Here is a 14,621-nt window from a genome sequence, read left to right as displayed (position 1 = left end):
GTTCGCTCTGCCAAAAACTAACTGCTTGTACATTATAGTGCTAAAAAATTAGGCATACACACGGACAACACTTGCACTTCTTGGCACATTTCTTCATATTTTGTCCATTATTGATTTAGTTAGAAAACATATTTTAAAAATAAAAGAAGAACATAAAGTAAAACGATAACTGTATGGACTCAGGTCAAACTGTCCGGCATGTGCAAGAAATCCTGAGTAGGGTTTTAAATCTGACAGATTTTAAAACATTACTATAGCAGCCTGCTGCTCTGGGTTGAGTTATATTAACAGGTTTGAATTGAGCTGAGGTTTAAGGTGTTCCACAGGGTTTGACTCTTTTTCTCTTTTTTGCACTCTTCTTTTCAGTTTCATCTTCAAAAAACTTTGCATTAGTTTTGGTTGTTATGCTGATAAGCTCTGCTCTCTTTATGTAAGAAGCTGATCAGTTTCTGGGGCATTGAGCTTGTCTTATGAAGTCCAACAAGACTTCTAGGTTTCAACTCTAATTTAAATAACAGGGAAATAGTTGTTTGTTTGTTGTTTTTTTTAATTAAAAATAAAGTATACAGTCATTAAATTATCCAGTCATCATTAAGGACTTACAATCTGTCAGAGGTGTGAACTAGAGATCAGCACTAACTCATCAAAAACCTGGAAAAAATAAACACTTATAATATTAAACATAAAGTCTTTAAAGGTACAGAGTTGTTTGTTATAACATTGTGTTGCCCTTAGGATAAGAAAAACGTCACTCTATATACTGCAGCCCTTTCAGTCCTGCACCACATCCTATCAGACTGGTTTATGGAATATGGCCTCCTCCCATTTAACCATTTAAAAATATCTATTATTCTCCAATCTTTAATATGCTCTTGTTTGCGTTACACCAGCACGGCCAATGTAGATCCAAGAGCCACTGCTCCAAGCTCCAAGTTGTGTGCCAAATAATAGTATGACTGAAATCTCTAATTTTGTCTCATTTTTCATTACATATAAATAAATGGTTCTAAAATATGGCCACAATAAATTTTAGCAAAATGAATACCACGATTAGGACTAAGATTAAGACTAGCATAGCCTTATTTGAATGCTATGCTAGTTATGCTATTTTGCACCTTTTATTGCTAACATATAGTTTCTGGGTAAGCAGTATTAGTAGCATTCATTCTCAATATCACCAACTTGAAATCTCAAACTTATTAGCATTCCATGCAGTTCAGTATACCAGTGAAAATCCCCTCGGCGAACTAAAGGCAGACTGGACTTTAAACAGAGTACTTTTAAATTCCTCCCAGAGCAGGTTTGTTAGGTCTCTAAGCTACTGCTCTGTTTATTCTGTCATACGTTCCAGACCAATACTAACTCTATATACTCAGGTTTGCGCTGGAAACTTTACTATCTCTACTTTTGTCTTGGATTTGGTTTGTTTTTAGGAGTTCGACAAACCAAAAATAATATTATCACTCTGTGGCAACTATCAGCCATGTTCCTCTCTCACACTTTATTGACTTTCTGAACATGTTTCTCGAATTCAGCCATGGAAATGAATACAACTACTGTGCACTAAAAGTGAACAAAGAGGAAAAGTTGTAAAAAAAAATTATGATACATGCTTTTTAACGAACTTTATAAGCCATTATTTTCTATTTCCTTTCCGGATTGTAAATAAATCCTTGCAAACCTTTCTACTGAGTACCAGTCAACAGACAGAAGACAGGTACTATAATAATAATAATAATAATAATAATAATAATAATAATAATAATAATAATAATAATAATTATTATTATTATTATTATTATTATTATTATTACTACATGCTATGTTCATTTAAAACAAAAAAAGAGCTGGGGCACACTGAGAAGGAAAAGGCTTGGATTTCATCAGGGCAGCACACACAGTGTGTCTCTATGGCCAGGCGAGCTGCTGTGTGCACATCACATTTTGTGAGGCTCTGACAAGATGTGACAGCCCAGCTTTCACTCAGAGATCCCAGAATTTAGTCCATTTTTCTGCCTTTTTCATTTACAATGCTTCAGTGGAGATTTCTTTATTTCAGAACGGACAATGGTCGCTTTCTTTCTCATTCCCTACATCTCCCTCCCTCACTCACATAGATGCGCACACACATGCATGCACACCCCCCACCCTCCCCACACACACACGCACACACACGCACACACGCACGCACGCACACACACACACACACACACACACACACACACACACACACACACACACACACACACACACACACACACACACACACACACACACACACACACACAAACGCACGCACAGACAAAGCCTCGCTTGCAGACACGCACACTTGCTTGCTGTCATGCTCATTTTGATGGTAATTAATGACATCACTGCTGCGTGCAGGAGCATGGTGGTGTGTGTATGTTTTGAGGGGTGGGAGTGGAGGAGTGGGGCGCTGCGTTTGTTTGTTGAGCAAACCGTGGGAACAGGGAGCTCTCCAGGGTGGCGAGTCAGGGCCTCCAACAATACATATGCTGTTGCTTTTCACCCAAACACCCTCCCTTCCCAAGAGAATCATTACTCTCCCCACCTCTCCTGTCTCCGTCTTTCCCTCCTTTTTTCCACAAATTTCCCTCCTTTGCTTGTCGCACTGTGGGATTACCGCCCCCTCTCTGTGCAAAACAGCTTGTGCAATTCCTGCAATTATTTTAGAAACTAAATATTTATAACCTTTACTGGGCTTAAACTAAATGCATCCATGGTCATTTCTAATAAAGTAGGTGTCAAAGTAAAACACCCACACAACAAAAAAGGAGCATGAGTCACTATTCGTTCTGATTTCTTCCTCCACTGCAATCCAAGAAAGCAAGAGCTTTTATATTTTGTAACTGTATGGAGCAATAAGTGTCACTGCTCTCTTCCAGAGAAGCTCACTCTTTCAGTTTTTGACAAAAAGGAGTCGCTTTTTTTAACGATCTGCACTCAACACACTTGAGGACGTCGTTTCCCTGTGGATTAATTAATAATAATCTGTATTTTACATTAAAGAGATGGATAGATAAAAAGAGAGAGTCTTTTGCAGAGGTAAATGCTAATTAGGGGTTATTTCTGCACATTTACCTTCTTCAATCATTCACAGCAGGAATTTCTGCGTTTTATGTTGCACAAATGAAACAGAATATTATTAACAAGAAATGAGACATTATTATGCCCAGTGATGCTAAACCCTCAAGGATTGTGATAAATATTGCAATTTTAATTGCTAAAATTGACTTGCATTGTTAGTCTGTTGTTCAGAGTCATCTGCATTCTTGTTTTTCCCAAACAAATGTTACCAAAAAATGCTACATGACATTAGTGAGCTGCACAGTGAATGAAGCTAATGCTGCGCATCATATCCATGAAAAGGAAGTTCAGCTGCTTTGCCTGCATCTAAATCTGGTCTCAACTTAATTTGACTCATTTGGCAGAAACATCGAGAGAAAAATGAGTCGCTGTTGTGGAAAAACATACAGGACACATTTTGTACTGAGTGTGAACATCTAAATACTGAAAACTTTCCTTACACGGTGAACCTTGTGCTCACAAACAACACCTTTAGGTGGCAGAAACTGTGAAGTATCGTTATCTCTTAGATATGGGTTGTTCCTACATTTAAATTAAAGATCCAAATTATTTCATAACAAGCATTTCAATAGAAAGTTTGTTTTTATGGGTGATTAGAAATCTGTCCTGTCCTCCTGTTTCAGTCCAAGGACTTGCCTACGTTTCCTCCAGAGACGATAACCATTGCAAAAGCAGTCCTGGATTGTTCTTGTTAAAAAGGATTTATCCCCCCAAAAAATTGTTTCTTAGATTAATAAAATTTTTAGACACACCTTTACTTTTGGAACATTTATTTTAAAAATATGGTCTTTGAATTTTTTTCTTTAGGTATTTTGGCTCTCAGACATGAAAATGTACCACTTTGACTTTGATTTGTTGATAATGCACTGGTTGCATTAAGTAAATTGTTGGTTTTGTCAACAACCTCGGGGGTTTGTTGAGGATTAATCAGGTGCTTCATTTTTGCTGTCCTTTATATTTATTTGTCCTGGAATTTGAATTTCAACTTCATGCAAAATGTTAACAAGTGGAAATATTTTTGCTTATTTTTCTTTGACTTTTGTATCTACAAATATTTGGCATCAAATATGATTAATATTATTATTTTTACTTAATGTCTGAAAGATTAAGTAAAAAACTCTGCAAACTCTGGGACACCAGATGTTTGTCAGGAAAGCCTTGCAGGCCTCTAAGGGCCTCCCAGGCTGCAGCATGTTGAGACAGTTGAACTATAAAATACACTATTACGCTCCTCAATGTTTCATTGTTTCGCCATAAGTTATGCCAGATGTTTCATAGTTGGTAAAGCATGGGCCTACTCCTGTACAAACTGCAAAACCTAAAGATAAAATGATCATAATGCTGACAGATGACATAGAAACCTAGAAAATAAACAAGTACGGCATTTCTAACGTTAGGAAAATTCAGTTATAGTTAAATAATTCCTATATTTTTTACTCTGCATTTTTTGTCCATATGTCGATATTTCTGTCACTGATTTTTTTTTAAACTAGTATATTTTTAAAGTGCTCTATTAGTTATTTCTATTTTTAGGAATTGTGTTAAGTGTCTTGCCAGCTGAAACAGATATATTTACAGATTTGTCTCCTCCAGATTTACTGAAAATGTTGCAGATTTCTATTTGCAAATAGAATAAATTAAAATAAAAGACTGAAAACGCATGGCATGTCTATGTACATATGCCCCCTCCTGATTTCCCAGTAATACAATTAAAGACAACGTTTCTCCCTCATCATCGACTTATTGATGCACTTATTGAGTGCATTGAATAGGGTTGGCATTACTGATCAAACAACTTAATAAGAGCAGACAGAAAGTTTGAAAGAAATTGACAAGTCCACTATTGGTCCTATTTGGCCTCATGAAATTGTGGCAACAAAAAACAAACATTGCTGGGAAAAGTCATGAAAAGTCTTATTTAAAGTAGGAGACGCAGCAAACATGTGGAAGATCGTCCACTGATCAGCTGAGACTAAACCTGAACGTTCTTACTTGCAAAACGTTAAGAAAACTAATAGCACAAAACGCGATGTTGGCAGTGTCATGCGCTGAGATGTTTTCCTTTCAGTCTGGCTGAGTCTGAGCTACATTACAAGGAAAAGTAGGGACAATTTTCAGTAGATGTGTTACACACACACAACCAAAGGCTCACACTCTTTACTGTGGCAAAAAGTGTTTTTACAAAGTATTGTCTCATCTGGGTTATACATTATATAAATGTCAGCCAAACATTTCTGTTTTTAACTTTTTAAAAAAGAGTCAATTTCCTTCTAGTTCATAACTAAATACCTGTAAAATTAGATTAAAATGACTATTTCATGATACATTTACACTTTCATTCATTGATAGCTGCTGGTGATTTGTCTCCAGTTTTTGTAAGATTTGTTCTCGTTTCTGTAGGAATGTAAAAGAAAGCAGTAAATTGGGGCAGATGTCTGTGACGTAATAATGATTCAATGGGAAAGGGTAAAAATCCCATCATATCTATACACAAATGACCTTATTAATGGTAGAATACATGGCCCAGCAGCATAAGGTAATGTAGCTCTAATACCTGCTACATAAGCATCGATTAGCTCTCTGGTGTGCAGGTGCATCTTAATTAGCCAAATCATTCACGTTGGATTCCTCACATATTTTTTTAAACCGGCTTTCGTTTCTCCTTCTTTCAGTCCAAGCGGGGAACCAGTGGCCTTTGTGACCAAATCTCCTGCTATGAATAGTGATTTCACTGGTTTTTCCTCCGCACCAGTGCTTGCTGAGAGGTCTTCCCCCCCTGAGACCTTCCCCTTTGACCCCAACAAATGAACTCCTGTGAAGCACATTAAAAAAACAGGTTCACGGCCCTTCATTGGTTCACGGTGTTCAGTGCTGTGGACTGGACTCTTTGTGAGGAATTTAGGCGAATGCATGAAGACCTGCGGGACGTTTATTACGTTACAGTAGGAGTTGAGATCTTGCCCCTTGGCGTAGTGTGATTATTTTATGAACACAGAGAAAAAGTTTAGGACGCTCCGTCCGTGTTATTGCCCAGCTGGAAGTGGACGCCTGCTCCAATCAGCTCAAAAAGATGATATAATTGCCAAGGCAAGATAGGATGAGGCCACCGCCTCTGCAGTCCTCCCGTCTCCTTCTTGCTTCTATCACATCTATTCTCTCCAGCTCTATACTCGCTGATTGTCCTCCCCTCCCTCATTGTTCCACGATCCCTCCCCAACAACAGGCCAATTTGTCCCTCCAGCTTGGCTCCCGCCTTCCCTCCTGCTGCGTTATTTAGCCTCTTTTCTGCACTTCAATGGCAGGTACTGATTAGGGAACTTCCACGACGTCTTTGCGAGTCCTCAAAAATCCCTCCTCCCCTTCCCAGCAGCCTTTAATCTGATTACAGGCTTTCTGCAGCTTTTCAGTGGAGTCCAGTCCCAGGAGGACAATAGCAGACCAAGTGGTTTCACAAACACTCTCCCCAGGGTCATATGATCTACGAGGAGAGGTGTGTTTACTCTCCTCTGGCATCAGGTCCCTGGAAGCGCCATAATTTAAGAGAAACATCTCTTTTACCAAACGCTTCCTGATCCTCCTCCATCTTGTCCTCCAAGAACATTTCTACATTCTCTTAACATGCATTATGTGCATCAGTATTTGTTGCGTTGACCTGCTTTTCTATATTTAACATAATGAAAATACATTTTCAAACCTTTTAAGCATACTAATTCACCAATATTAGTGAAAATGTAATTAAACTGGTGGTTTTGTTTCTGTGCTCCTGTCAAATTTTGTCTTTAAAATATATTTTTCCCTTCTTTGGTATTTTTTTTGCCACAGTCGTCAAAGAACAAACTTTTTTTTTTTTCCAGAAAACTTCAATAACTTTCCTTTAATTGGCTTTAAACACTCTTAGCTTTTATAAAATTGATAACAATTCTCTTGAAATTGTTTTAAAGCTCTGAGCTCATTGTTTAAAATCCAAAGAATGCTTAAAACGTTTGAGTTTTGATGCCATTTATACAGAAAAACAAACCTTCATGCAGCCCTATAGTTGAATGCACCATCTTTTATTAAAGGCATTTAAACGGATAAAGTCCCGGTCTCTATGTGGAAGTTGTTGTACTCAGACTCTGAGGTGACAGCAGCAGCTTCAGCCCTCAGTTAACCTGTTTAACCTCATCCATCAATAAAGCTTCTGCCAGCAGCTAACCTGACAAAGCCAGCATGCAGCATATGTCCAGCCTCTGTTTTCACAGTTCATTAATGTCACAGTGATTGGTCAGGAGATGATCCTATTGACCGGTCTGTCCGAGCATCATTACCATCAGAGTGAAAGGGTGCAAAGAGGCCAGAGGCCTTGGGGCAACAAGTGTCCAAAGACCTCAGGGAGCCGCCTTAACAATCTGAGCCTCTCCATCCTCACAGCTGACAGAGAAAATGTTCCTGAGGTCGGCTCTCAACGAGTCTCCTTACTTCTACAGCTTGTTGTGAGATGAATATTCATGACTTTATTGTCGCTGATACTTTAAAAGCTTCCAGTTTAGCCAAAATACTCTAGTTGCTGTAATCAAATACCAGAAAAATGTACTTCAAATTTAATGTGTGGATATTTCACATCTTTTTTCAAAGCTTTTGTGTACGCACTAATTTCTAATTTGGACACAGGATTGTTTAATATCTCTACATTACTGAACGAATCAAGTAGAAGTTAGCAAACCAAAAAAACTTTTACATTTTCAGTACCATGAAAAATGCAATTAGCTTCTGGTGAGGAATAAATAATAACCAATATGTTTGTGGGTCTCGAAAGGGATTTAAAGATGTCTTGAAAGAATGTGAAGTCAGTCAGTTTTCTGTTTGGATTAGTAGTTTCCCAAAGGAGGATCATCAAAACAACAGAACTTAGTTCTAAAAACAACACATTATATGTCACAAAACCCTAAAATGTCACAAGAGTCTTTTTAATATGTATGTGTAAATCTTTGCCTGTATAATCACAAAGAGGCCACACAGATTTGACTGGAGATGTTTTCATAGAGAACACAGATGAAGTTGTAAAAATGCTCTATGGACAAACAAGTCTAAAATTAAATAACCTGCACACCAAAAGAAAAGATGTGTTTGGTATAACCCAAGTGGAACGTTACAGATGTAAAAAAAAAAAACGTTGCTGCAGCAGAACCTGACCAACTCTAATTCATTCCTGCAACATCACAATAACCCAAAAGCTGACAAAAAGTGGGTGAAAAATTAAAATAAAAAACAGGTATTGATTCTGAAATGGACTAAACATGTAAAAAAGGATCTATAATAGTGTAAAAAAAATCTATTAATCTTAAGAATTAGAAAACAAAAATAGATTTAAAAAACATTTTAGCCTTTTGCCAGTTTGTTGGTGAAATGTGTAGCGATCTGGATTGATTTTTGTTGTCTGCATTCAGCCATTTGCTTTGCAGCTCTGTTGAAGCGGCAGGTTTCTAAAGGAGATGATACGTTAGGAATAAAATCTGAAGGAAAAAAGGTTGTTTAAGGCATCAAACCCCTCAATTAGTTAATGATCCCAATATCTGTTAGACATAAAGACCAACAATAATATATATGTTTTTCTTGTTGGATTGAAATAGACTAAATAAACTTGACTGGTTTGTTTTTGCAGTGCTGAATTAGAAAACAGAAATAAAATCCATCGTAAAGAAAATTATTAAAAATGTCAGAGATTCATGAAAAACTTCCTGAATCTTAATGCATGACCAAAGAGTTGCACATTATTTTATTACTAACATCTCCTGCTTGAACAATTATTTCTACTGTTCTCTCATTTACTGGTAGAAAGCTCCATATAGGCTAAACTTGAAATTTGTCCTGTTTATGGATAATGCGGGGCCAACAGACTGTACATTATATATTATCTTTAATAAAAAATAAACTAATAAAACTCTAAGTTAAGCCCTACAATCTTCAACTGCACTAATTTGTGTTCAGAACAGATACATTGTTTCTGTGTGCAGAGCGCCACCCTGTGGCTTAAAGTAGGAAAACCCAGGAATTTATATTGTTGCATTATTTTACATCTTATTTTAGTGCATGAGAGAAATTCAGCCTTTTTTGGGAATTATTTTATTCTTATTTTCCTCTGATACGTCTTATCACAAAAGCCACAACTTCCGTCATTTGTCACATTCAAGGAGTAACGTTTCTCAGATTTTTCTTACTTCTTGTTAATATTTGTGTGTGTGTGGGTGTGGGTGTGGGTGTGCGTGTGCGTGCGTGTGTGTGTGTGGGTAGGTGGAAATCTGGTGCACATCTTTGCTTTTCAAGCATCTTTATGTTTTCATTGATGCATCTTGTAATTCTAAAACAAAGTATTAAATAATCCACAAACTGCGACATTACAGCTGTTTGATTACAAATTATAAAATGTAATCAATGCCTGAGAAACAAATTTATGATTCCTGAGTATTTGTTTTTTGTTTTTTTCTTTATTTCAGGTAAATACAATTTCATCTTACAAAATCTAGAACAATAGACCGATAAGAGAAATAACTTTTGAAACTGTTAGAGTGCATGAAAATATGACTGGCATATTATTTTACATACGACTGAGGTTTTATTGGTGGTGAGGTTTCATGCTACATGCTGAAAAATGTCTTTTATTTTCTTTTTAAATACACAAGACTTTTCAACCCTTACTGTCTCATAAAGCTTTACAAACGATTCAAAGGTCCTGTAATTAAATATTTAAACAGTAACTGTCAGAAATTAGTTTTATTAATAAATATCATCTTAGGACAGTCCTGTTCGTGAGATGCAGTCATTAAAGGAGCACACGTTTGTTATAGATGTTTGAAATCTGAGTTTTCCTGTTGGTGCGCTTGCTTTGGCAACCGGAGTTAACAATCAACATTCCAGCAATCAAACTGAATAAACTGTATCATAGTTACTCTGTAAGAATTTATGATAAATGCAGACTACTACTGACGTAAATACATTATTCAAACCTGCCATATCTGACGACACCAGCCTTTTTCAAACCTGATCACTTCCTGTTTGCATTACATAAAATAACACACTTTAAAAAGCCTTTTCAGCTACACAATTTTCTGCAGTAAGTTAAATTGCTTTAGACATAATTACATTGAAAAAGTACTGACAAAAATCAGCTTAAAGAACATAAAAACATCCAACTTCACATCATACAGGCTGGAGTAAGAACCATGGTCACAGCAATAATTCATGACATTTGTTCCTCAGTGAAAGATCCACGTTAAATCTGATTGAACTGATTTTAGATCTAAAAAGAAACATACTTAACATTTTAGTTTCCAATAATCCGAACCTGACAAGAAGCCGTCAAAAAAACAAGAAAAAAAATGGCAAAGTGAAAACCTTCATAAATTATGTTACTGAAGAGCTGCATTATGTTCAAATTTAAACTTGGGCCAACAGCTTGTCTCTAACTCTGCTCGGCACAGAAACTGGACTCGGCTCTGCCGGAGAAAAGAAGAAAGTCACAGTTAGCTGGAGGTTCAGAAAAAAGATGCAAAATAGTGTAAAAGTGTGAATATGCTTACATGTCTTGGCTTTTGTGAATCATGTGGTTGTTGTACTCCAAAACAGGAGGAAGGATCTCCTCCTCTTCCTCAGGAAGCTGCAAAATTATATTGGTTAGAGACGTAATTTAAAGGGAAAGAGCACCATCTAGTGGTGGAAAAGGTGATCTTACCTCCCAGTAAGCCTCATCGTCGAAGCAGTGATCATCAGCAGCGTCACCCCAGATAGGAATCTTCAGGATGAGCCCTTTAAAATAAATAAATAAATAAAATACCTCTGGCATCCTTTGATAACAGTAGATGTCACAGCTCAATGTACATATATACTCATTTCATAAAGACATATGCAGATTTAATATTTTTTATGATTTTTAACACTAACAAGCATTGCCAAAATAAGCACTGAAGCCAACTGCATCACACTTTTTTTAAACTCACCAACAATGGCTCCTCCAACCAGTCCAAAGGCAATCGCCACACATGTCCCAGCAGCTTGATATCCTCCCTGCGTTCCCATTCCTCTGTTTGCATATTTGCCCTCCTTATCAAATACATGTATCAGCCTAGGCGGAAATACAAATGTAGACAGAGATGTATATCAGATTTTGATGAATGGTTAACACATTTTTACATCAGTTACTAATCTAATAGTCTGATGAAGTAAGGAGATTTTGTCTTCCTGGAGAACCAAGGTCAGGGGTGTGTCAAAAGACAAAAAAACATGCATTGTCTCACTTTTCTGCAGATTTCTGGTGATTATTTCAATATAAGCACCAAATCAGTGGTCTGACTGATGTAAATAAGTTTAGCTGTGCAGTGCTGCTGGCTGACTACATTGAAACTGGAAACTGAACAGCTTAGGATTTGGCCTCGGTGTGGTCTTTGATTTGTGCAAAAGGGCCCCAAATGGAGTCTAATGTCACAATGTCAATCTATAAATTAATAAATCAAAACAAAATGAATCTACAGCAATTACATTTTGTTATTATTGCCTCATTTGAGAAGACAGAAGGGGCTAGTACAGGGAACCACCACTGCCACAACTAAAGATGTCTGGTTGGGGTTGAATGAGGTTTGAGTTATGAGTGCATTCATTTGGCTCACCCTTCTTTACCGTAGACATCCTCACTCGCTGCTGCAGCAACGACAGCACCGAGGAAGCCACCAAGCATTCCTGGGACGGCATGCAGATTGTGAATGCCACATGTGTCCTGGAGCTTCAGGGTTTTCTCCAAAAAGGGCTGGAAACAAAATTACAGTTGTTTTTAGAAGTACTTTCTCAATTTTTCCATTTAATATTTAAAATCTAGATGTGCCTAAAATAACTCGTCTCAATAACTTGGTACTTTCCTGCAGCCTAACATGCTGCCAACTTCCTGTTTAAAACACATTCTTGTGTCTTTTTTTTTCACCTCTACGTCTGCAGACGACACAGGAAAAAGATGCAGACTTACTGTGACGAAGACGTAGCCGAAGGTGGAGATGATGCCCATGCAGAAGCCCACAATAAGCGAGCCGTAAGGAGTGATCATAAACTCTGCTGATGTTCCCATGGCTACGCCGCCTGCCAGAGTGGCATTCTGGATATGAACCTGTTGCATAAGGGGAGCAGAGGACGTGTTATTCATGACAATTAAGACAAATACGCCTGATTATTGAATTATTAAGAGATATTGTACCATATCCAGTTTTCCTCTTTTATGGAACATGCTGGACAAGGCAACAGCAGTGAGAACGGAGGAGGCGAGAGCGATGTAGGTGTTTATGAACGCTCTGTGCTGTCCGTCGCCGTGGTCTGCGATAGCTCCGTTGAAACTGGGCCAGAACATCCAGAGAAACAGAGTACCTGAAATCAAATCAAAAAATTATCTAAAAATCTGTCAGAGAAGAGTTCCACATTTTAAGCCAAAATAAATCTTTATTTACCAATCATTGCGAACAGATCCGAGTGGTAGTTGGACCCATTCAGGTGTTTACTTTGGTGTATGTTTGGTCGATAGAGCACCCAGGAGATGGCCAGTCCATAATACCCTCCAAAGCAGTGGATGATCATGGACCCACCAGCATCTCTGCACTGTAACAACAGCAACACGTCAGGAAAAACTCTCTCTGAAGTGAATGAAATCTGGTTTGATTGGTTAATCAGACTCACGTGAAGCAGCTCGAGGATGATGTATTCCTCCACAGCAAACAAAGTGATACCAAACAAGGTGACAACCATAAGCTGGACGGGGCTGACTTTACCCAGCAGGGCGCCGAAGGCGATCAGAGAGCCGGCGCAGCAGAAGTCTGCATTGATGATGCTGTTTGGAAGAAGGAGAGTTCAATCTCAACTGGAAATATATGTCTTTCACAGATCACATCACCTGACCGGTGGAAGAATGCAGTTTCACTTTACTTGCATTACAAACTCCACAGGGAAAAGTTCTTACTTCTCAACCCCAATGTAGATTTTTCCAGTGTCCAGATCGAGGGAGTGGAACCAGCCCTGCATGAGAAGAGCCCACTGCAGGCCGAACGAGGCAATCAGGAAGTTGAATCCCACGCCGCCGTAGCTGTAGCGTTTCAGAAAGGTCATGAGGAAACCAAATCCAACAAAGATCATCACATGGACGTCCTGAAAGCCTGCAGGCGCAGAAACAAACGGCGGAGTTGTTATGCAACAGCTTGCTCTGAACAAGATAACGCAGTTTCTCAAGAAAAACAATATCTGTGCAACTCCAGTTCCAATTTGCAGGATTAAAAAGTGAGGTCAGTTTATTTCTGGAAGTTTTGTTTATGATTTTTTTTCCCTTAATGTGCAATAATATTTCAGGAGAGTAACTTGTAGGATTTTTGTTGCAGAATGTCGTTTTGTTCAACTGCAGCCAGACTACCAGATAATAGATATAAAAAATAGATAGATAATCTTTAATTAAATATTTTCCCAATTTGAATTAGTTCTTAGTTTTTGTAAACACATGGTGTTTTCTGTACGTCTTTGGAAAAGCACCTAAAATGTCCCTGTCAGAGAAAGAAACCGGCAAAAGCACATTTTGCATTCAGATATTTTTTCATCTGTTTTCTCAAACATCCATTACACCCACATTAAAATCTCTGTCTACTTTTTCATACTTACTGGGATATCGGAAGTAGAAGTCATTGTCAAGGTCGGTGAGGTTATTATTGTGCCTGTACTCCACCCAGCGTGCCTCTGATTCTTTGCCATAGCGAATAAAAACCCCAAACAGGATGATCATAGCAATCTGCCACACAAAGCAGACGGCTGGCAGACTCACACGCATGTACGTGTTCTTCTGTGGACCCAATCTCTCGCAGCAGTTTCCCATGATGATGGTGATGGTGCTGACCCTCTCCTGGTACTGATCCTATCAGTCCGGTGCCCCGTCTGTGTCTTGCATTAGCGTGCCATCATGTTTATAGAGTGATTTGTATTGGGGGCGGGATCTTGTCCACCGCCCAGAAGCAAGGTGTGGACTTGTACCTTGTACTTGCTGAGAGCTAAGCCACTCCTCATCTGAAGTTTTTAGACTGGTTTTTAGACTGGTAATATCACTTCTAGAAAAGGCTGTGGGACGTGGAAATCACAACACAGTGCAGGCAGAATGTGCTGCTGAAATGAACTATTAAAAAGGAAAATGTTTGCATGTCCTCGTTTTATGCTATTTCTCTGAATGCTTTAGGAAAATGTTGCAGTGTTGTTTGAGTATTGAAAAAAGTTTTGGAGTTTCAACTTTTTGAAAGTAAGTTAAACTTTTCTCTGGCAACACAGAGATATCAGAGACATATAAATCTCTGACATATTAGTAACTTGTAGTTAATGTTTTAGGGACTGTGAATATTTAGAGGAATTAGTAGATAAACTTATTTCTGACATGGAATAAAACTTACATTTTGCACAATTTTTAAATAAAAAAAAGTCTGTCCAAAGAATAATAATTATTATTGTTGTTGTTGTTGTTGTTGTTGTTGTTATTA

General features: G+C 38.0%; 1 protein-coding gene across 2 annotated transcripts; it reads right to left on the bottom strand.

Moving 5' to 3' along the window:
- Positions 1–9,552: 9,552 nt before the first annotated feature.
- rhcga (Rh family, C glycoprotein a) lies at positions 9,553–14,057 on the bottom strand. Of its 2 annotated transcripts, none has more exons than XM_081605200.1 (11): positions 13,762–14,057; positions 13,076–13,268; positions 12,796–12,946; positions 12,570–12,717; positions 12,323–12,489; positions 12,098–12,235; positions 11,748–11,884; positions 11,082–11,206; positions 10,817–10,890; positions 10,665–10,741; positions 9,553–10,583 (listed from the first exon to the last, which is right to left on the bottom strand). In XM_081605200.1, exons 1-11 carry the CDS (start codon positions 13,970–13,972, stop codon positions 10,547–10,549), a joined length of 1,458 nt encoding a protein of 485 aa, XP_081461326.1. In that variant the 5' UTR covers positions 13,973–14,057; the 3' UTR covers positions 9,553–10,546. The 2 variants fall into 2 exon arrangements, with proteins under 2 accessions (XP_081461326.1, XP_008403665.1); XM_008405443.3 differs by having other exon boundaries at positions 9,553–10,580.
- Positions 14,058–14,621: the final 564 nt, after the last annotated feature.

This window comes from Poecilia reticulata, chromosome 3 (genome assembly GCF_904066995.2).
Source record: "Poecilia reticulata chromosome 3, P_reticulata-male-v2, whole genome shotgun sequence".
In the NCBI taxonomy this organism is placed as follows: domain Eukaryota; kingdom Metazoa; phylum Chordata; class Actinopteri; order Cyprinodontiformes; family Poeciliidae; genus Poecilia; species Poecilia reticulata.
This window is presented reverse-complemented; position numbering and strand designations above follow the sequence as displayed.